At 42.7% G+C, this 21,248-nt stretch overlaps 1 protein-coding gene across 8 annotated transcripts in view; it reads right to left on the bottom strand.

The window, feature by feature from the left end:
• RAD51B (RAD51 paralog B) overlaps positions 1 to 21,248 on the bottom strand; it is a 645,855-nt gene that overhangs the window by 119,073 nt on the left and 505,534 nt on the right. For all 8 annotated transcript variants that reach the window (XM_045451376.1, XM_045451380.1, XM_045451382.1 and 5 more), the window contains exon 9: positions 3,830 to 3,933. In XM_045451376.1, coding sequence (XP_045307332.1) covers positions 3,830 to 3,933 — 104 coding nt within the window. The remainder of the gene's footprint in view (positions 1 to 3,829; positions 3,934 to 21,248) is intronic.

Here is a 21,248-nt window from a genome sequence, read left to right as displayed (position 1 = left end):
GAATGTGTGATTTGCCTTCTTTTGCTGTTCCTCTTTACCCCAAATCTTCCCTTGCTTTTCTCTGTAACAGACATTTATCTATTTAAGGCGCCGGTTTTCAGCCTTGGCTGCACAGTAGAATCCACTTGAGAGAGCTTTACAAATAAATAGTTGTGCCCAGCCCCATCGGCACAGATTTTGATTTAATTGGTCAGGGTGGGGTTCTGGTGTTGGTATTTTGTAAATGCTCCCGTGATGAGTCTAAAGTGCAGCCAGGCTTGAGAAATACTGATTTAAAGTGATACTCAAGCCCCACCACCTTCTAAAAAGACTAATGTGCCTCTGATGAGTTTACCTTGCTCTGGATTCAAAGCAGGTACCATTTTCACCACTTATTAGGTAACATATCAAACACTGCCTTGTGACAGTACTTCGATATTAGTTTGTTCTTGAACTCCTGCACTTCGTTTTGATTGTTTATGAGTGTGCACACATGTATCAGCTCTCATACGAGACCAGAAGGACCTTGAAGGCAGGAACTGTGTCTTCTGCTTCTTTGCATCCCCATGCCATGTACATGGTGGAGCAGAAACATATTTTTGATTATTAAAAAAAAAACAACAACTCAAAATACTAAAAGAGAAAAAAACCTAGTAGAAGCCACTTTAATTCTACTTTAAAGATATGTCTTTGGTAAGAATAAAAATGTTGCAAAAAGGGTGGGGCAGGATTGAAGCAGACTCGAAAAAGAGTAAATAAAAGTCAAATGGAAAAAAAACTAAATTAGTCCAAAAGAAAATGTTTCCCAGTTTCTTAAGAGGGTTTTTGCAAACACTGAAGCAGAATAAACAAGAGAATTAACTCGGCTTGTGCCCTGATAAGGAGATTTCTTTTTTGGTTATATAATTTTACAAAGTTTCCAGGGTGTAAAGAAAATAATCAGCCAGGGAGGACTCCTTCCCTTGGACTTTACAATTCAGCTCTTGGTTTAATCGGCTCGAAGAGCTGCTCAGTTTGACCTGACCTCCTTCCAGCCCTGTGATCTCAGACTAAGCCTCACATTCAAGAGCCCTGGTGTAGAGCTCAATGTCATAGAAACGGGATAAAACATAATCCTCATTCCGTGTCCTTGATCCCTTGGTGTAGTGGCCTCTGTGCATTGGTGGGGGTTGGGAGAGCTATGCCTGGTATCTTCTCCTAGTGGTTGGTGTTCCATAGATTTGCCAACGCTAGAATGATCTAAGCATGTTCCCCTACTAAGTAGTGTTTTAAGGAAGTACTATTTGGAACAATTGCCTTAAAGACTAGTTTAAGCCACTGTTTTGTGCACAGATCCCAGAAAAGGTTTATCTTCATATGGCTTCTCTACTTTGTCATGAAGTAAGACTACAGGAAAGGCTCAGTGTCTCATAATGCACACCTTCTACTAATGCAATATAAGTTCATCAGAGAGAGAGATGTTTTCTATACCAAATTTTATCCTAGTTATTAGGCCACAAATTGAAGGACTGGTCCCCAAAGGCATGCACATTTCTAGAGATTGATTAAGTATAAGTTCTCTTGCCTGGGTTGGCCATTTTAATGCTGGTCATATTTTACTTTGCTACAGCATTTTATTATATTTTACTGTTTTATGTACATATTTTACTAATTTGTGTGTGAAAACATCATTCAAAAGCATTTAACTCTGCTCTTGATTGATTAGCAATGAAAGTAACATGTTGTTCTTTGTAGATTAAGATAACACCACTGGGGCGCCTGGGTGGCGCAGTCGGTTAAGCGTCCGACTTCAGCCAGGTCACGATCTCGCGGTCCGTGAGTTCGAGCCCCGCGTCAGGCTCTGGGCTGATGGCTCAGAGCCTGGAGCCTGTTTCCGATTCTGTGTCTCCCTCTCTCTCTGCCCCTCCCCCGTTCATGCTCTGTCTCTCTCTGTCCCCAAAATAAATAAACGTTGAAAAAAAAAAAAAAGATAACACCACTGACTCATTTGATAGGATATGAGTTGATAGACTGTCACTGATCCATCCATGCTGTGCTCCTCGTTCTTGTGACTAGTAGCTTGTATTTGACCTCACGAGCTAAGAACCGAGGACCACCAAAACCCTACAGTTACTAAAGAGACATAAAATAATAGCATTTGTCCTACCAGCCACTTCCTGTTGACATTAAAAACATGGAAATGACTGGTTAATTTATTAAAACAAAAGGAAAAGAAAAATATGGATCTAGATTCTTTATTTACTAATAAATGCTAGCTAGAATTGGTAAAAACAGGATCTGGGAGCCTGGAATCCATGATTCCACATACAATAGACTACATCACAAAATCAATGTATGCCATCTAAAACCTAAAAGAGAGATAAACTACACATTGTCAAGGAGAGGAGTTAAAGATCCATGAAAATGAATGGATTTAACACTGATTCACAAGGACTTTTGCTTCCTCAAATAAGAATGCAGGTAGTAGTGCTTGACAATCCTTAATGATATCCCTGATAGCTGCAAACGGGGTCTATTTAACATAATTTATAACATAGGGTACAAACCAAAGGTCATTAGGTTCCACAGGAACATCCTCGGATATGTTCCACTGAAAAGAGAAGTAATGGATTCAGAACCCAGGATACTTGAATCATCGGGGAAAATGTATCACTGAGGTAATGAGCACGCCAGGGCCTGAAAACTTAAGAATGTTTCCCTAAATGAAAACAAGCAGCTCCATCTTCTCAGAACATGGCTGACTCAATCATCAAGCTGGAATGTTATTTACACAGTCCCAAGCAAACCAAGAAGAATCCTCTGGTCTGTAACCGAGGGCACTTGGAAAGCTAGGTCTGGAACAGGAAAAGGCTCAGGTCTGTTTCTGACGATTCCTGACTCCTTGAAAGAGAGCCAATTTACCTAATGCAGGTAAAGGGCAACAACTCCCTGCCACCTCCCCCAGAAAGGACCACCAGCGTGATATTTCATGCCTCTTTAGTTAATAACTTGGATTGTAATATAATCAGCAAGATGGGCAAATCTGGGTTCTGAATTTTGCCCCATCCAGCAAATCATAACAATCACCCTGTCTTCTTCCTCCTCCTGCTTGTGGAAGAGGTCATGCTAGAACCTGGTCTACACAATAGAGTAAAGCTGCTGTTAGACACTGGGAAAAATAAGTTCCCTAATTATGAAATATTTGAGCAAAGGGGTCAGACTGTGGTGTCGCTTCCTTCAGAGTAAAAGAGAAGATTAAGAACAGGGTAGAAAGTAACCTTTCTGGATGGAAGGTGGGGAAATCTTACTTGAGGTCAGGATAGAAACCCTACATAGGGATCTCTGAGAGAGCTATCATCCTTTTGGGGGTCTCTCTAGCATCCTTCAGTACTGGAACCTACTGGTTTAGGAGTTAATGCACAAACAACCAGGGTCTGGGGAATGGTTTAATCATGTGGCAGAATCTGTCTGGCTTACAGTTTTCAAACATACTAACCTCAAGAAAAAGCACCATCACTATTTAATTTGTACACAAATTATCTAGTCCTCAAGAAGCACCAGCTAAGTAAAATGATCATTCACCTTTTAGAGATGGAGAGTTTGAGACCCCTAGAGGGGTGGACCTTGGTCACTTACAAGCCACTGGCAAATATCAGGAGGCATGTTAACTCAATGGGCTCTGTTTTTAGACATGGTTTCCTGTGAGTGGCTTCTTTCCCACTTCATTGTAACTGCTATCTTTACCTACCCCTGACAGTGTTGGCCCAGGACAGACAATGTGGCCAGTGCTTTCAGAAGATGAACACTCATATTGCTAAGTACATCTTGTTGTCTGACCTTGACAGTCAGAATACATTGCCAAAGCACTCACCTGTCTTCTCTCTGAACCAAGGTACTGGAAAATCAGCCGGGTGTTCACACTGTGACTCCAGGTGTTTCCTAGGGCAGCCGTCACACAGCTGGATCCAGAAGGGCCTGAAATGAAACAGAGCAAAGCCATGACTATGAATGCCCTTTCTTGTAATGGTGTTTCACATAAACAAAAGTCCAGTCATTGCTCATTGCTTAGAGACGACTGGGGGGCTCAGTTCATTACCACAAAAGTTGACAAATTAGAGAAGAAGGAGAGGGGTTAAGGGACATGAGACTAAAAATAAAAACCAGCATGAATTTCCTTCAGCCTCAGCGAAAGCGACCACCACTGGGCTAAAAGATAACAGAGTTATATATCAGTAAGAGATTGCATGCAAGGCAGCTTGGAGCCATTGCTAGTAATAAATCGAGCCACTCAACATCCACAGTAAAAAGGCATAATGCTACTACACAGAATAAGAGCCAGTTATGAAGTAGTCTTAGTTTAACAGAGTTGTAAGACTTTTTTAGCTTGACAAGAGTCTTAACTCAATTTTCCTAATCAATGTAGAAATGGTGGAATATATGTATAAAATTCCTTTGCCCTTCCAACCCCTGCACACACACACCCAGAAGAGAACTCTGGAAGATCTAACCATTTCATGTCTCATCTGTTTTAGACATCCTTATCCCCAGAGAAACATTTTTTCACCTTCTAAGACTTTCCTATAAAGGAGAGGAGCTGAAGTATTCATCTGAGTTTCTAGTCTACTCCAGGTTGAGCTTCAGCTACCTTACATCTCCAGAGCTTCGCGGATCTCTCTTGATGTCACCAGAAACTATTCCTGCTCTCCTCCTCTTGTTCCTCCTTAGAGGCAGGCTCATGAGTCCCACCACTTGGAAGCCAGGCCCCCATCATATCTGGCACATCTTGAGGTCTCCTCTGAATTCCTGTGCCCACTTTGGCCCTGGGCCATGGGAGGAATCTTAGCCCTAGGGGGGCAGAGTGAGACATTCAGTTTGCCTTATATCCACAAGATGCCATATCTTTTAAATGAGGAGACTAAGAACAAAGAGGCTGAAGTCCACTGAATTAGCTAAATCCACACAAAGTCTTGAGCTTCTCATTCATTGCCTGCTTACTGTATCATTTGATTTTCACCTCTCAGTCTGGAGTGGGAATTGGTCTTCTTTTCTGGACCAGTCATCTTTCAGGGTGGTTTTATCAACTTTGCATGGCCTAACACTCCTGAGCCCAAATATTATGGCAGATGAAGGTGGGTCTGTGGTTCTAGGCTGGAGGTGATTTTGTTGGCAATATCTAAGTGGAAGAGCTACTGGCATCTAGAGGGCAGAGGCTGGCGATGTTGCCAAACACCCTGTAAGACAGAGGACAGGCCCCCATAACAGAGAGTTATCCATCCCCAAACATAATAGTGCTGGGATTGAAAGCCCCTGGGTTAGATAACACCAACCATACATTTTCTCTGGTTCAAGCAGGCACAGGAATGAATTAGATAGAAATCAACAACTGGGACCTCAACAAGCCTGGGAGTTTCAGAATGAAGAATTTAGCATAGGAAAGAACAAAGTTTCGGGTGACCTTGCTTCATTATGCACATAATTTAAAACATATACAAATTTATTTGGAAAACACACGATCTAGACTGTGCTCATGTGATCACATCACTCCTTTACCTAAACTCCAGCAGCAGCCCGCTGTACTGAGGAGAAATACTAACTCCTGAACAATGCATCCAGGGCACTTTGTCATCTGCGTCTGTGTCTCTCTCTGGCCCCATTTCTCTAAGCATTCTCACTGGGTGGTCTCCCGTAACCTCCTGACTTCTCTGTCCCCATTATCCTTGACCTCTTGTCAGCAGTTGATAAAGCTTCCCCCTCCTTTGGCATACTGCTTCTACTGGACCAAGTGGAGTATTCTTTTCCTTCTCTGCTACTCTTCTCTCTCTCTTCCTAGTTGTGGGTGGACCTCAGGGGATGGGCCATGACAAATTTTTCTCCTACCACCTAAGTGCCTTCAGTGGCTAGGAAGGTAATGTCCATTAATAAAGAGGCCAGGTGTTTGCATCTTAAAATACAGGAATTCTTTACTACCACAAAGTGATACACTCTCTCTTCCATTCTTCTTGAAATACACAATCCTCTCGTCTTTCATTTTCCTCAGTTTGACAGAGACGTATTAACAGAGAAATACTTTCTCTTATAAGAAAACCAACCCTGCAAAGGCAATAGCAACTGATTGCTCTTTTCTTTTTTGCATTTTTGTAAAACAGCTTTTTTGAGATAATTCACACATCATGCAATCCACCCAAAGTGTACAGTTCAATGGTTTTTACTATATTCGCAGTTGTTCAAGCATCACTACAACCCACTTTAGAACACTTCATTGCCTCAAAAAGAAACCCCATACCCCTTAACTATATAAGCCTCAAGCCCCTCTTTCCTGTCCCTCAGCCCTAGGTGACCATTACTCTGCTTTGTGCTTAATATTAAGTATCAGGAGATGATGGGGAGTAGAGGAGACTGTGGTGAATGAGACAATCCATCCATGACCTCAAGGCTGCAGACCCTGTCTCGCTCTAGCTATTATTATCATGTAACAATATGAGTTCATAGTCAGCCACATCTTTTGACTTTTAAAAGAGAAGCCAGAAGTCCATGTTTTAAGTATAATCTACAGATTTTAAAATGTTATTTTAATTAAAAAAAATTTTTAAACATACAAATGAACATAATTATGAGCCATATAGGACTCATTCCCACCAAGCTTGCAATGTCTGCTCCATATGGATGTCCTCACTGTTGACAAGGATGTGACCCCAATGTGGATGATTTTGTAGCCTTTGTCTCAATCTGTGACCGGCTTCAGCACCTGTCCTCCATTTTTAACAAGAACGACAAGCCTGACATAATGAATAGCAGCACTATTAATTCAGCATCTTCAAATCAAGCTCACTTTTTCCATTATAACTTATTCTTCCCTCTTTCTTTGGCCTTCTAGTTAATCTGGTTCGGAACCTCAGTTCCATTTGTAAATTTCTCCTTCTCCCATGCTTCTCAGTTCCAATAAATTGTGATGTCCTATTGATTTAGCTGTAAAATCTCACCTATATCCATTCCCTATCCTCCATTCCTCCTACTCCAACCTTAGATCAGGTCCACATTAGCTCTCACCTGAGGGTGGCTCCTAGAGCTTTCTAACTGATGTCCATACTGCTGTCAGTTCCTCAAAGCCCATCCTCTCTTCTGCCTGATTAACCTCCCCAAGTCACATCTAAGCACACTTCCCTGCTGCTTCTCAGCATGCTCAAAAACTTTCAATGGCTCCCAAGTGCCTCCAAAGAGTTCTACATTCCCCAGATTGGCATTCAAAGCTCTTCCAGCCTGTGCCTGATCTGTCTTTCCACACCACTTCCCTCCATTCCACTTCAAAGAGACTTTGTTCCAATTCAATCACTTCTTCCCCATGTCCCCTCCACACCTGAAATGCCTCTGAGTCCACATGTTGTCTTTGATACTACTTCCTGTGTGCCACTTCCTTGGTCATCACAGAAGTAACGTCTTCCTCCTCTAAACTCCTGTAATACTTTATTTCACTCTCTCACGCTATGCCATCTCTTTCTATCCTGTGGTATATTACTTGTGGTGTGCTTCTCTTATCACTCCTCATACATACTTTAAGAGGCCCAAATCCATGTCTGATTCATGCTAGCATGCCTGAATCACTTAACTTATGCCTCATTCTGTGTCACTGACACATGGAAGATAATAAATACTGATTCAATAGTCAATAAGTTATTCCTACTAAACTTGGAACCATGTTACTATATATTCAGTTTAGCAGCAGATTTACATTCTTAATTTTATCTTGCTTAATCTAAACTTAATGGTATTTTTGCATTTTTCAAGCAAACTGTAGAAGCTTGTTGCGTACGTGCCTGCTAAGTGATAGGATGAAGTAAGGCTGAACTTCCAAATTTGCCACGAGAAAGCTACATGTGAAAAATTAGGAGTTGTTAATTAGTTAAGCACTCAAAAAAATTTTTTTTTCAGTAATAAAATGATCGGCACTTCCCAGGTTCTGGAAGATGTTTTCAGGGGTCAGAGCCACATTTGGCCAGTGGTGACTATTTAAAGAATGCCATGGGGCGCCTGGGTGGCTCAGTTAAGCATCCGACTTCAGCTCAGGTCATGATCTCGCAGTCCGTGAGTTCGAGCTCCGCATTGGGCTCTGTGCTGACAGCTCAAGCCTGGAGCCTGCTTTGGATTCTGTGCCTCCCTCTCTCTCTCCATTCCTCCCCTGCTCATGCTCTGTCTCTATCTGTCTTTCAAAAATAAATAAATGTTAAAAAAAATAAAATAGGGGCGCCTGGGTGGCGCAGTCGGTTAAGCGTCCGACTTCAGCCAGGTCATGATCTCGCGGTCCGTGAGTTCGAGCCCCGCGTCGGGCTCTGGGCTGATGGCTCAGAGCCTGGAGCCTGTTTCCGATTCTGTGTCTCCCTCTCTCTTTGCCCCTCCCCCGTTCATGCTCTGTCTCTCTCTGTTCCAAAAATAAATAAACGTTGAAAAAAAAATTAAAAAAAATAAATAAATAAAAATAAAATAAAATAAAATAAAGAATGCCATGCCCCTAAGCTAATGAAAACAGTATAAGAAAGTATCGATATACTTTCCATACACTGGCTGCTTTCTGGACAGGTAAGCTCAAGTCCCAACTAAAGGCAACAAGTGCAAATGACCACGGAAAAGTTCCTAATGGAAACCCTGACTGAGTGGCTTGAAAAGATCTAAAAGATTCAGGAGTGCTTACAAACATTACGCCACCACAAGAGCAATCACAGAAGGCCTTGAAAGTTAATAATAAGAAAAGACAATATTTTTAAAGTACTATAAGGGAGCACTAGGTGAGCCCTATATGTAAGGAGAGCTTACATCTTGTTTGAGCTTCGTATCTTAGTACATCTCTCTTGATCCCACAACCACCTATGAGGTAGGTAATATCATCACCCCTATTGACCAACTAAGGCTGTGAGAGATTAAGTAATGCTCCCAAGGTCACGTGGTTGGTTAATGACAGAGCTGGGGCACAAACCAGGCAGACTATCTTCACTGCTACCCTAATTGGCCTTCTCCAGGCATTATGTCAATTAGCCTGCAACTCTGCCAGCCTGGTGGGCCTTGGGAAGGGCTTGGAGAGCCTGAAGGCCCATCTCTAGGAAGACACTGATGGAAGCGTAGTGTGAGCATTCCATCACTCATCTGAATCTGTGTGTCACTCAGACTCCACAATCAGCTTCCTCTGTTCTGATGTTCAGTGGTAACCCAGGGCAAGGGGTTTCCAGAAAGATCATGCATGCCCTGGCTTGGCAAGTTATTTAACCTCCATCAACTGGCCCAGCACCTGATTCATGTAAATCAGGTAGTCTGAAACTGACCCTTTCTGGTTGGAGGCTTAAAAATCTGGTCGGCGTTGTAAAGTTATTTCACTTAATAGGACCTCAAATATGGGAAAACGACTGGAGGGTGGTTACAGGTGCTAGGATTATTTGAGACAGAAGTGGGAGAAAGGGAGGTGGGACACTGTCAGTTACTATAAATTTGTAACTTTATTTTCATCTAGAAAATTCAGTGGCCTCATGTCTTTGGACTTTCAAACATTTCTATGAGAGGGCTGGCATAAATAATCATTAATGCTGTTTATGGGAAATTAAAGGTAGAAGGCATCTGCTTACTGGCCTTTCAAAAAAGGTGATTTCCTGCCCAATGACCTAATTGGTCAGGAAATAGATAAGTGAATCTTTTCTATGCTCACTTTAAGCGGAAGTTCTAAAAATTAGGGCGCTCTTTCCCTCTCTCCTTTTTGATGACTCTGACATTTAGACCCGCCAAGGCAGTATGATTTCATTGTACTGGAATTTGGTTGGTTTCAATACAAATAGAAAACTCAAATAAGTGAACTAGGTTTTGAAAATATTTTCATTATTGGGGATTTTTTCAGCATCACAGGATTGAGCTTGTAGAAGTATTCGAGTAAGCTACATGGAGAAAATCTGTTTACAGTGAAGTCAGGTCTCTCTAAAACAGACTGTGGGAACATTTGTTATCCACTCTCTGAGACTCTTTTAGGTAAGTCAAAGCATGTTTTCTTTCTCTGTGACTGCCTACCCATCTGCAAAATGTGAATAATAATTCCTGCCTCCAGGCAACCAAAGGTTCTTGGTGATTCTTAGATGAAGATATTTGATATGTATAAATGACAGGAACAATGATGATCAAACCCTGATGATGAAATTCTAGGGAGAAAGAAAGCTTAATTATCATCTTATACATTTTTTAATTTTTCTAATAATGAGGCAAGCTAGGAAAGCTCAGGAATGAAATGGTTAAAACGACAGGACTTGGATTCTGGAATATCCTTCATGAACACCATCTTTTGGATCCAGTTCCCCACTCCTTTGGAGGGGGAGTTGGTTATGAAGATACATTTCTCACAAGGCCAGGGGCTGTCTCTGTTCTGCACACAGGGCATAGTCCTTGTGCAATCAGCCTGGAGGAGGATAATCAGGTTGCTATGTAGCCTTGATTTCCAAAAAGGTAATGGGCTTCTGGTACCAACCGGTGTCAGTATGTAGAAGAGGCCTGTTGGGGGCCTTCAGTGAGGAAGCTCCTTCTCTGAAAACATTTCAATTTATGACTCCTGTGCTAAGCATTTCTGGGAGGTCAACTGAATCTCCAGTACATATCATAAAAGTGTCTGTCCTGTAGCAAAAGGATCAACTTTAAAAGAATAGACTTTTCCATGTTAAAAATATTACAAGTATAAACAAAGCACTGATTCCAGAACAGGGGGAAGGAAAAATTCAGGGCGTAAGAGGGCTGGATATTCTGAACATTGGTCCCTCCTGTCCCTTTAGATAAAAGGCAACTTACTGAGACTAGAAAGAGGAAGAAGGAAAGAAAGAAAGAAAGAAAGAAAGAAAGAAAGAAAGAAAGAAAGAAAGAAAAAGGAAGAAAGAAGGAAGGAAGGAAGGAAGGAAGGAAGGAAGGAAGGAAGAAAGAAAGAAAGAAAGAAAGAAAGAAAGAAAGAAAGAAAGAGAAAGAAAGAAAGAAAGAAAGAAAGAAACTTATAAATCTTTTCAGAACTGAAATAAGTTCAGGAAAGAGATGGCATGTTAGTATCGGAATTAACAGTCTCTTTCTTATCTTTGTCCTCACATCCTAAAGCATGTTCTGTATAATGCATGGGTCAGCTGCTGGCTACAAGGCAGGACCCTGGAGTTCTATTTCTGAATTAGCTGTGGGCTTTTAATGAGACCAGGTGGGAGCAGGACAGTGATGTAACAAAGAACATCAGGGTAGGCCTTGGTAATGAGCAGTCACTTCAACTCTCTGAGCCTCAGTTTTCTCACCCATAACAAGGGGTTGTTGGAAATTATCTCAAAAGTTCCTGCCTATACTAAGAACTTTGAATCGATGGCATTTTGATGACAAGAAATTAGTTCCTCATTCTGGACTTCACTTTTTCCAGAAAGTTTGAAAATGTTCTACTCCATGGGCTATCTTTGAATGGCTGTACCCCTACCTAGTACCTATTTAAGCCTGAAGAGAGTTTTACAGACATGTGGTCCTTTTTCTAAGAATACATTTCCCTCCAGACTAGGGGTTTTCTTAGTCTATCTTACCTACTAAAACCTTATGATGGGTAAACATGTGATGGCCAGTGGCCAAGTCCCAGCAAACACGACTTTATGATAACAAAGCTTAAAGATGGGAGTCTGAGTGAGAGAGTAGGGATTAAAAGGGGATTATCATCCATTAAATTCAGTTTCTCCTGTTTAAAACCAAGCCCATGGAAGTTGCTGAACTACAGCATATATTTTTCTGTTGGGTCATTCATCTGAACTGGGGAAGTGACTGAGAATCTTGGTTAGCCCCAATAGAAAGATGAAGTAGGGAAATATTTAGATCTGCTTTTTCCTAAATTTCTCAGAGTAGCCTAAGTTACCTCTGTTAGTGGATCATCAGCTCCTGTTTTATTTGATGCAGAAAGCCATAATTTCAGCAAGCAATGTTGAAGAGGATGAATGGGGTATAAAAGGGAAGAAGACTGCCTAGGATAGGCTATTTCTGAAATAAGGATTCAAGATGACCTACGAGCTCCATGAGGCCACAGTGCAAAGGTATCATATAAAAGAGATTGGGACAGGCTCAGACATCTATCCTCCAGCAAAATTAATTTCCTTGGGGGTTTGTGGTTCATTAACTGAACCTGTGAACCAGCTGTATTTAGTGTGCACTCTACTTCCTCAGGTCTTTAAAATTGACAATGGTCTGTAGGTCAAGTTCCAACGGAAGTGATATTTCTGACCTAACTCTATAAATAGAGCACTGGAAAAAACCCATCAGCTGCAAATGGCCCAGGGAACACACGCTATCTATTAAGTAAGTAACCGCAGTATCTGTGCTGCCATTTTAGTTGAGAAAAAAATATCTTTTGTTATTTATAATCTTCTGAGCTTTGAGATTCTCAAAATACTTTAAAGCTATTAGTCTTCTTTCAGATTTACAAATAAAGGATCTGAGGCATAAAACCACACAATAACTGCCTCAATATCATCTGTGCACTGAGGAAGGCATGTGGCGTGGTATAGAATAAGGCTGCTTCACTTCAGTAAAGCAGAAAATGTCATCTCCGATGTCTCTTGGCTAGATGTGAATGCAGTCCAGAGTCTTTACTTGCACAATACACTTAGGATCCACTTTCTGATAAAACTCGTTAGTAAGGAAGGTTAGAAATGTGAAGAAGACCAGAAAAGGTGGGGCAATCAGAACCTTTGGAATGCAAGGGTTAGGGATGGGTTAATCCTCCATTGCAGAAGGAAGAAACAGAGTTAGCTAATCACCAGGATAAAGACTGGTATGCACTAGCACAAACCACTCAAACAACTCCATTGGCTTTGTGTGGGGAGAACAAACTTGGAGTTTCCCAGAGTCTTAGTATGGTTATGTAAGTTATCATCCAAACAGGACACTTCTGAAAATGAAATGGGGACATTTTAATAACTATATGGGGATAACAAAGTCAGGACTGTTCTGGGCAAACCAGGATGCGTGTAGGTAGGAAATCTCTAGAACAGGCTGAGGGTACTCACCCTTCAAGAAAATGGTCAGTCTAGAACTCATCTAATTTACCAACCAAAAGTTCTATAGGGATATTGCACAGGATTTTTCTGCTATGTTTGCGGCGGCAATCATGAAAGTCCTCAAAGACAGCTATGACAACAATAACAGGCACGAGAAGAACAGAACGAGGGTGTCTGCATAGAAAGAATTAATCTCCTCTGACCCAGCTCAGGTTCCAACATACCCCAGGAGGCCATGCCCCTGAACCCTTTCTCCAATACAGCTTTCTTTCTGCTACCTCCTATTTAAGTGTATGTGTTGGGGGCGGGGGGAATCCTGAATGGGGACCTGTAGCTAGGTCTCCTGACCCTTTGAAAAGAACTCTTTATTTTTTTTTTAATTTTTTAAAAAATATTTATTTCTTTGGGGCGCCTGGGTGGCGCAGTCGGTTAAGCGTCCGACTTCAGCCAGGTCACGATCTCACGGTCTGTGAGTTCGAGCCCCGCGTCAGGCTCTGGGCTGATGGCTCGGAGCCTGGAGCCTGTTTCCGATTCTGTGTCTCCCTCTCTCTCTGCCCCTCCCCCGTTCATGCTCTGTCTCTCTCTGTCCCAAAAAAAATAAACGTTGAAAAAAACAAAACAAAACAAAACAAAAAAATATATATTTATTTCTTTTTTGAGAGACAGACAGAGAGAGTGACAGAGCATGAGCAGGGGAGGGACAGAGAAAGACACAGAATCTGAAGCAAGCTCCAGGCTCCGAGCTGTCAGCACAGAGCCCAACATGGGGCTTGAACCCACGAACCATGAGATCATAACCTGAGCTGAAGTCGGATGCTTAACCAACTGAGCCACACAGGCACCCCCCGAAAAGAACTCTTTAATTAAAAATAAACTCATTCACTAAAGAAAAATTCATACTATTCTTAAGTGAATACTAGCAAATAAAACAAAGAAAGCAAAAACCCAGCCATACATGAAAATCTGAGGCATTTTCTTTCTGAATTTAGGCTTAACTGAACATCCACCAGGAAGATGCTTAGGTGAAATGGGTTTTCTTCCATAGCAATGTTCTCTAGATGCTTACTGTAGATAAGAGAATTCTTCAAATCATGTGAATCAGCCATCTTAGTAGGACCTTTGCTTTTCTACTCATCATAGAATCTGAGCCAGCAGGAGGGTGCCAGAGCTAGATTCTAGTAAGTCTTGGTATCATACATGGTCATTCATTTTTTCACTGTTTGATATTTTTTTCAGGTCACTTTTTTTTCTGGCTGCAACAGAACTATAGTCACTTATTCTGATTTCAAATTATTTATAGTACTGGCTGCTGGGAGGGGGTAGGTATGCATTCAGCCAACTGCCTTTGGAGAAATCTAGGAAGGGCAAAAAGTGTCATATCCTTTATCAGTCACTCTTCCTGAGGAGATTAAACTATGGTGAAGTAATATATGGTCACTTTACAAATCCAGGGAACTAGTCTGGACTACGAGTAAGCCAGGTGACAACGTACCTGACTGAAGAGTGAAGGGGACACACTAATAGTCATGGGGTTTGCCTTTGGGAAATCAGCTCACAAGGCAAACCCAGGACCAGGAGATAGGGTCCTTTCCCAAGGCCTTAACTGATACAGAATTGGGCCCAGGTAAGTCTGCTGTTGCTCAGGCTGGCACTGTACCACTGGCTTTTTGCAATTAATAAGGACAAAGGGAAAAAGAAATGCTGTTGTTTATCAGAAAATAGGTTCTTGAAGAAAAATATTTCTGTGAAAACATCAGTGGCTTAAAAAATCATTAACACAAAAAGACATTTCAACTTAACGTCTAATCCTGGACTGGATCTTGGATCAGAAAAAAAAAAAAAAAATGCCATAAAGGCCATAATTGGGACACCTGACAAAGTTTGACTATGACTGGTATATTAGATAATAGTATTATATTAGTGCTAATTTCCTGGGTGAGATCATTGTAGTGTGGTTATGTAAGAGAAGCTCTTCTTCCGAGATAAATGCTGTAGTATTTGGAGATGAAGGGTCATGATATCTACAGTTATTCTCAAAGGGTTTTGCAAAGCTAACAACAATAAATTCATATCATAAAAAATAAATTGCTAATAATAATATGAGAAAGATTTAAAAAACCAGGCAAAATGTTAGAAGTCTAGGTGAAGCATCTATGGGAGTTTATTGTACTTTCCTTGGAACTTTTCTGTAGGTTTGAACTCTTACACTTAAAAAAAAATACAACTGGGCACCTGGGTGGTTCAGTCAGTTAAGCGTCTGACTTCGGCTCAGGTTATGATTTTGCGGTTCACAAGTTCACACTTGATCTTAGCCAAAAGGCTGAGAAGTGATTGCAGTTCACGAGTTCAAGCCACATGTCAGGCTCTGTGCTGGTGGCTCAGAGTGTGGGACCTGCTTGGGATTCTGTGTCTCCCTCTCTCTTTCTACCTCCCCCCCCCACCAACTGATATTTGGTTTCTCTCTCTCAAAAATAAATAAAACATTAAAAAATTAAAAAAAAATACAACTGTTTGGGGCATCTGCGTGGCTTAGTCGGTTAAGCATCCAACTTTAGCTCAGGTCATGATCTTGCGGTCTGTGGGTTCGAGCCCCCTGTCAGGCTCTATGCTGACAGCTCAGAGCCTGGAGCCTGCTTTGGAGTCTACTTCTCTTTCTGCCCCTCCCCTGCTTACACTCTATTTCTCTCTCTTTCTCTCTCTCTCTCTCTCTCTCTCTCTCAAAAATAAATAAACATTAATTTTTTAAATAAATAAATAAATAAATAAATAAATAAAATACAACTGTGAAAATGTAGGCTGGCCTGCCCTAAGAGTTGACTTGGGTCACTGATATAAAATCAGGACATAGGACTGGATCTCTGGAGAAATTTTAGGGCATTGTTCCATATGCACGTTTATACATCAGAATAACCTAAACCAGGTAAACCACTTTTTAAAATGTAGAAGCCCTGTCCCCATCCCAAACCTAAGGAAACAGAATCTCTGAGTGGTGATTCCCAAGAGTCTGCATTTTCAAAAGTCTCTCCCAGATGATCTTATTTATGTTAAAGTTTGAAAAAATCACGTATCAGGCATTTGCTATTTTGCTTGCAATGATATAGGCTTCTCAGACCCCACGGACATTCCATGTACTGTTACAGATGCATTTGCATTAAAAAAAATCCCCACCTCATATCTTGTCATGTAGCCCTACATCCTTTTCATCAACGGAAGACACCGGTCTGGTGAATGCCCTTTGGCCCAGTTTTTAAGACTCCTATCTGCTGACTTTATTCCCCACCCTACTTCCCAAGGGGGAATGGAGAAGAGATGTAAACTGTTTAGAAATGCCATAACTCATCTGGTTGGAGTTGTTGTCAGGGGAGCAACCCAAAACCCTAACTCAGAAAGTGGAGGAGGGGCAGCTGACGGGCCCGTGGCATGAAACAGGACGGGGCTAGTGATGGGGCCCAGGTCCCCACTCAGGCAGGGCCCCTCCTTAAAGTCCCCTGTCAGGCTCCTTGACCTGCATTTCTTCCAGACACCAAACACAGCTCAGCTTTCAGAGTTTGAGCTTCCCTTTGTTTCTTCAGTGAGAACAGGAGCAGAGTGCAAGCAAGTGAGGGAGTGAGAGAACCAAGTGGGGCAGGAGCTAGGAGCCCTGAGGTGCTCTGAAAACTCCAGAGTACATTAATGCATCTGACAAATTCAACTTCAGGTACATTAATATGCTGCTTCCCTCGATCCCACAACTTCAGTAGAATCACCATTCTCCTTTCATAGACTAAGAAGTGATTTTACTGAAACCCACCTAGTCTGAGGCAGAGCTGAAGCCCGAGCCCAGGCATGCTAGGACTTTCTGCTGACCAGCTGCCTCCCTTTCGGCATTAGAGAGAGCACATTGCTGTGGAGAATGCTTTTAATTATCACCTTGCCTGGAGTGCGAAGATTTATTGTTATGCTTTCTTCCCGCCCCATCTCAAGCACCCCTTTGGGAAGTAGCATGATCATGATAGGAATCAGGATATTTTCATGCATGGGAGGGAATGGAATGGCGTCACACATGTTTGTTGCCCCTGAAGGCTGTGAGAAGGGGGTGGGAGGTAAGAAACAGAATGGTGAGTAGTTTGGTGAGGCAATCCCTGGGTCTTCAGCACCCTGAGTTTTAGACAAGAACCTAAAGGGACTTTCGGTGTCTTTTCCCACAATGCTAAATTCAGCTGGGCTGTCAGGTTCCTTTAGTTCAGCTCGTGTTTCCTTGACATCTGGAGTTGGGCTTCCTGTGTCAAGGCTAGGAGAAACTGCTGCACTTCTCCCTTTCTGGGGTGTGCACACAGACACACGCCCTCCTCCATGCCAGTCATGCCAAACATAAGGCTCACAACAAATTGGGGCCATGAAGAGGGGGAAAATTCCGTTTTTGACTGGAATCCACAGTGGCCTCTGGATCACAAGCTGCGAGGTCCCCACCATGTGTGGATTGCCTAGGTGTGGGGGAGTTTTAGGCAATGGAGACGACATTGCTTTAACTGCCTCAAGTATTCCCTCACAAGACTGCCCCAATCCCTGGCAGTCCAGTCAAGTATTTTTAGGCAGGAGCCGCATAGCAGGAGAGGGAACTGATGAACAAAATGTGCTGATGCTATTTTAATTGGGGGGAACTGGTTTTGGTGGCAGCAGGCGGTCAGCACACATCTGTGAAATCTGAGTTCTTAAGCAAAGCAATTTCCTTTTCCCTTGAAGGCCACTGTTTATCTAGAAAGTGGACAGAACTATGGGTTTGCTGAAAATGACCAGATTCAACAAGGTGATCAAGACCACCAACTTGGTATAACGTGCCCCATATCTCAGACATCGCTTGTTATGAGACGTTACAGTAAAGAATTATAAGGTAACATTTTGGAATAATTAGTACGTTCCAGACATGAGGCTCAATTACCATACACACATTATCTCTATGAGGGAGATGCCATTACCATCCCAATTTTCTAAGGAAGGAAGCTGAGCTACAGAGAGAGTAAGTGCCCAAGGTCACCCTGCAAGTGGCAGAGCAAGGATTTGAACCCAGCAGCTTGACTAGTCACTTGTTTCAGTGTTTCTTTCGGCCATTTAGAAAGTATTTAAAGAATGACCATTCACCTCCCTCTCTGGAGGAGAAAACTCACCCCATTTTCCAGATATCCCACTCATTTTCCTTTCCTCATTAAGTTGTAATATTCAATTTCTTATCCAGAGTCATCTGTGCCTGTCTAGAAAAGCATAATTTAATAATGTTCTCTCCCTATTGTTGGGAAACTTTGTCATATGATAGGTTTCTAGAAATTGATACCAAAGAAAAACAAATCTCCAGGTTCTGTAGATTTCCAACTGAAAATATGTAAAATAACTTTAGTTGCCAAAATCATGACTGGCTTTCCTTCCATGACTATAATCTCCACATCTGGTTCACCTTCTTTGCCAGAAGGACATGATTATACATCTTTTTTATATCTTAGGATGTTTCTGTATTTTATGACATTTCTAAGTAGAATTGCTGTGTTAATCATCATCGCAATCCCATTGATAATTACATTATGTCTTTTATCAATGTTAACTCTGCAATGAAAAATAAAGCAGAAGGTAAATGTGATAGAATCAGAAAAGCCCCACAGGAAGCCAATTAGCCCATTTTCTCATCTGTAATATGGTTGTGGGATGGAAAGGGGTCAATAATCACAGTTAACATTTTCAGAAACAGTTTCCAGTGCTTTACATGATAAAATCTTTGAGTCATCCCAATAACATAAGCTGGATCTTATTATTGCCCTTATTTTACAGATGACAAAAATTTACCCACATTTGTGTAGCTAGTGAGTGGTGGGCAGAGGATTCAAACACTGATAGTCAGGCTCTTGAGCCTGTGTTCCAGGCTTGCCCATGACTCTGACGAGCAGCTAGGGCTGGGAGTCCTTGCTCTCCCTGACTTCTCACATCAGCAGCTGAGTATGACCCCAGTGGTGGATTATTATGACATCCTTAGCCAAGGATGGCCCATAATGTTTCCATGACATTACCATAGACTCATTGTGTTTATGAAACAGAGTGAGAGTACACACAGAAAAGTCACACAGTAAGCATTTTTTTAGTAGGAGATTTTATCATCCTTGTTCTTCGGGAAAGTGACATGCCTAAGGTCACATACTTAGTCACAGGTCAGTACTGGTACAAACGCCCCTCCTCGGACAGTCCTTGAACCTCAGGATCTATTGCTTCACTTAGAGGACACCATGGCCTCCCCGCCTGATCACTCTTCTCCAACCTCATACAGCTCAGTACAAGACCAAGGGGATCACGTACCCACTTTCTAGCAGCCCCAGCTCTAAATGAAAAACAGCACAACAGCAACAGTATAGTAGCAACAGCAAAATAATAATAAACTGCATGGCAGAAAGACCTTTCGGGTGCAACAATTTCCTTAAACCGATCATCTAGGGAAGGAAAGGGAGGGTTCCTTCTTTTAAGACGCAAGTGCTGGCCAGCAGGAACCTAAAATGCATTATTATTCTGCATTTTCTTTTTGCACGACTGAAAAGTTTTTCTATCCTCCCCCTCCCATCCTTACCAAAAGAATACCCACAAGACAATCACAAACTTTAAAAGTAGCAAACCCTCCCTTCAGAAAAATTTAAAAATAAAAACTCAAAACCCCACAGTGGTTGCAAAACAGCTTTGTGTGGAAGAAGGGCAAGTTTTCTCTTAAGAGAGGCTAATTTCATAGGGTTGGGAAAGAGAGAGATGAGGGGGAAAGGGAGGGAGCACAGAAGAGGAGGAGGCGGGAGAGGAGGGGATAAAGGAGGAAGAATCGCTGGCTTTAAAAAGCAACATTGTCCAGAGAGGTGAAAGGGAACAGATGGCCGTGGAGAATGTGGCCCTCAAAGCCCAGAAGAAAGGGGCGATGCTGACAGATCTTGCTGTTTCCCATTGATGCCTGAATGTTCTAGTGTGGGGAGCCGAGGCCAGTGCAGGGGACAGACCTCTGTTCCCAGCGGCTCACTGGGGCACTGGCGCTGAGGCTCACTGAGAAAAAGAGCAGGGGAGGGGAGTGGGGAGGGCAAGCAGCTGTGGCCACAGAGGGAGGGACAGTGGGGGGCGTGCGGGCTTCCACAGCCTTCTCTTCTGGCCTGCCCGGGAAGGTCAGCCCAGCGCCGATCTGTGCCCTGGCAGAGGTGAAGGAAAGGGCAGCAGCTGGGGCCCAAAGACTCGGCGTCCTTCCCCAAAAACACACTGGGGGAGGCATGTCTGGGACAAAATAGATACCTTGAGAGAGGGAAATGAAGAAAATATTCCAAATGCTTTTGGAGGATTGAGACATTCAAACTACAATAAACAAGAAACTTGGGTCTTTGAAGGAGGTCAGAGAATCCTGCCAAGTAAATCCCGTATTATTTCATGGAGTCTCAGGGCAGAGAAGGGATTTGGAGAGGAAACACAAAAGTGAGTCGGTGGCTGACCCGGGAAGGAAGGAATCCAGGAGTTGGTTTAGAGGTCTGAGTCAGCCCCCAAAGAGGTACAGGGTTCACAGTGGGGCTGTGCAGGACACAGCAGGATGACAGGAGGGGCAGAGGGGGCTCCAGTGTCCAGGGTGTGCTCACGTGTATACACGTGTGTGTGTGTGGGACCGGCATCTGGAGGGACTGCTTATGTACCCGTCGCTTGTAGTTGCACCACTGGAGGATGTTACTGGAAACTCACAAGTCACCGCAGAGTGACACGAGTGCAGGCGTTTCGAGCCTCCTGGGAAGGGAAAGCCTGACAGGCAGCCCCTGCAGACGGAGGCCTGGAGAATGGGTGAAGCGTGGCGGCGGGGGAGGGAGAAGGGTTTGCGAAGCAACCATCACAAAGAGGCCCATAAACTTCAGGGGACAAAGATGCAATTGGTATAAGTTCTAAGTTCCTTAATATAACTTTGATCAGGAAAATTATTGCTCCAAACGACCTCTTGACCTCTCCCTACACCCTCCAGAATATGATGATAAAATGTAGCCCCTGCTCCTGCCCACTAAGGAGGGAGACACATTCATCCTGGCCCATTGTCCAGTCGGCCCACAGAGAGCTGCCCGACCTCAAAATGCTTCTCTGGTTTTGATTTTCTTCTATCTGTTTCCCCGACCCTGAAAATGAAAGAGACCTGAACTCGGGGCTGAGGGTCTTCAAACAGTGAAGTATGAGTGTGGAGAAACAGATCCTTCATCAGAATGATCATTTGGAAATTTTCCCAACATGTCTCAGGTCCCCATAAACATCTTTCATCAAACC

This window comes from Leopardus geoffroyi, chromosome B3, assembly GCF_018350155.1.
Source record: "Leopardus geoffroyi isolate Oge1 chromosome B3, O.geoffroyi_Oge1_pat1.0, whole genome shotgun sequence".
Lineage (NCBI taxonomy): Eukaryota > Metazoa > Chordata > Mammalia > Carnivora > Felidae > Leopardus > Leopardus geoffroyi.
Note: the sequence above shows the minus strand (reverse complement) of the source record. Positions and strands in the feature narration are given on the sequence as shown.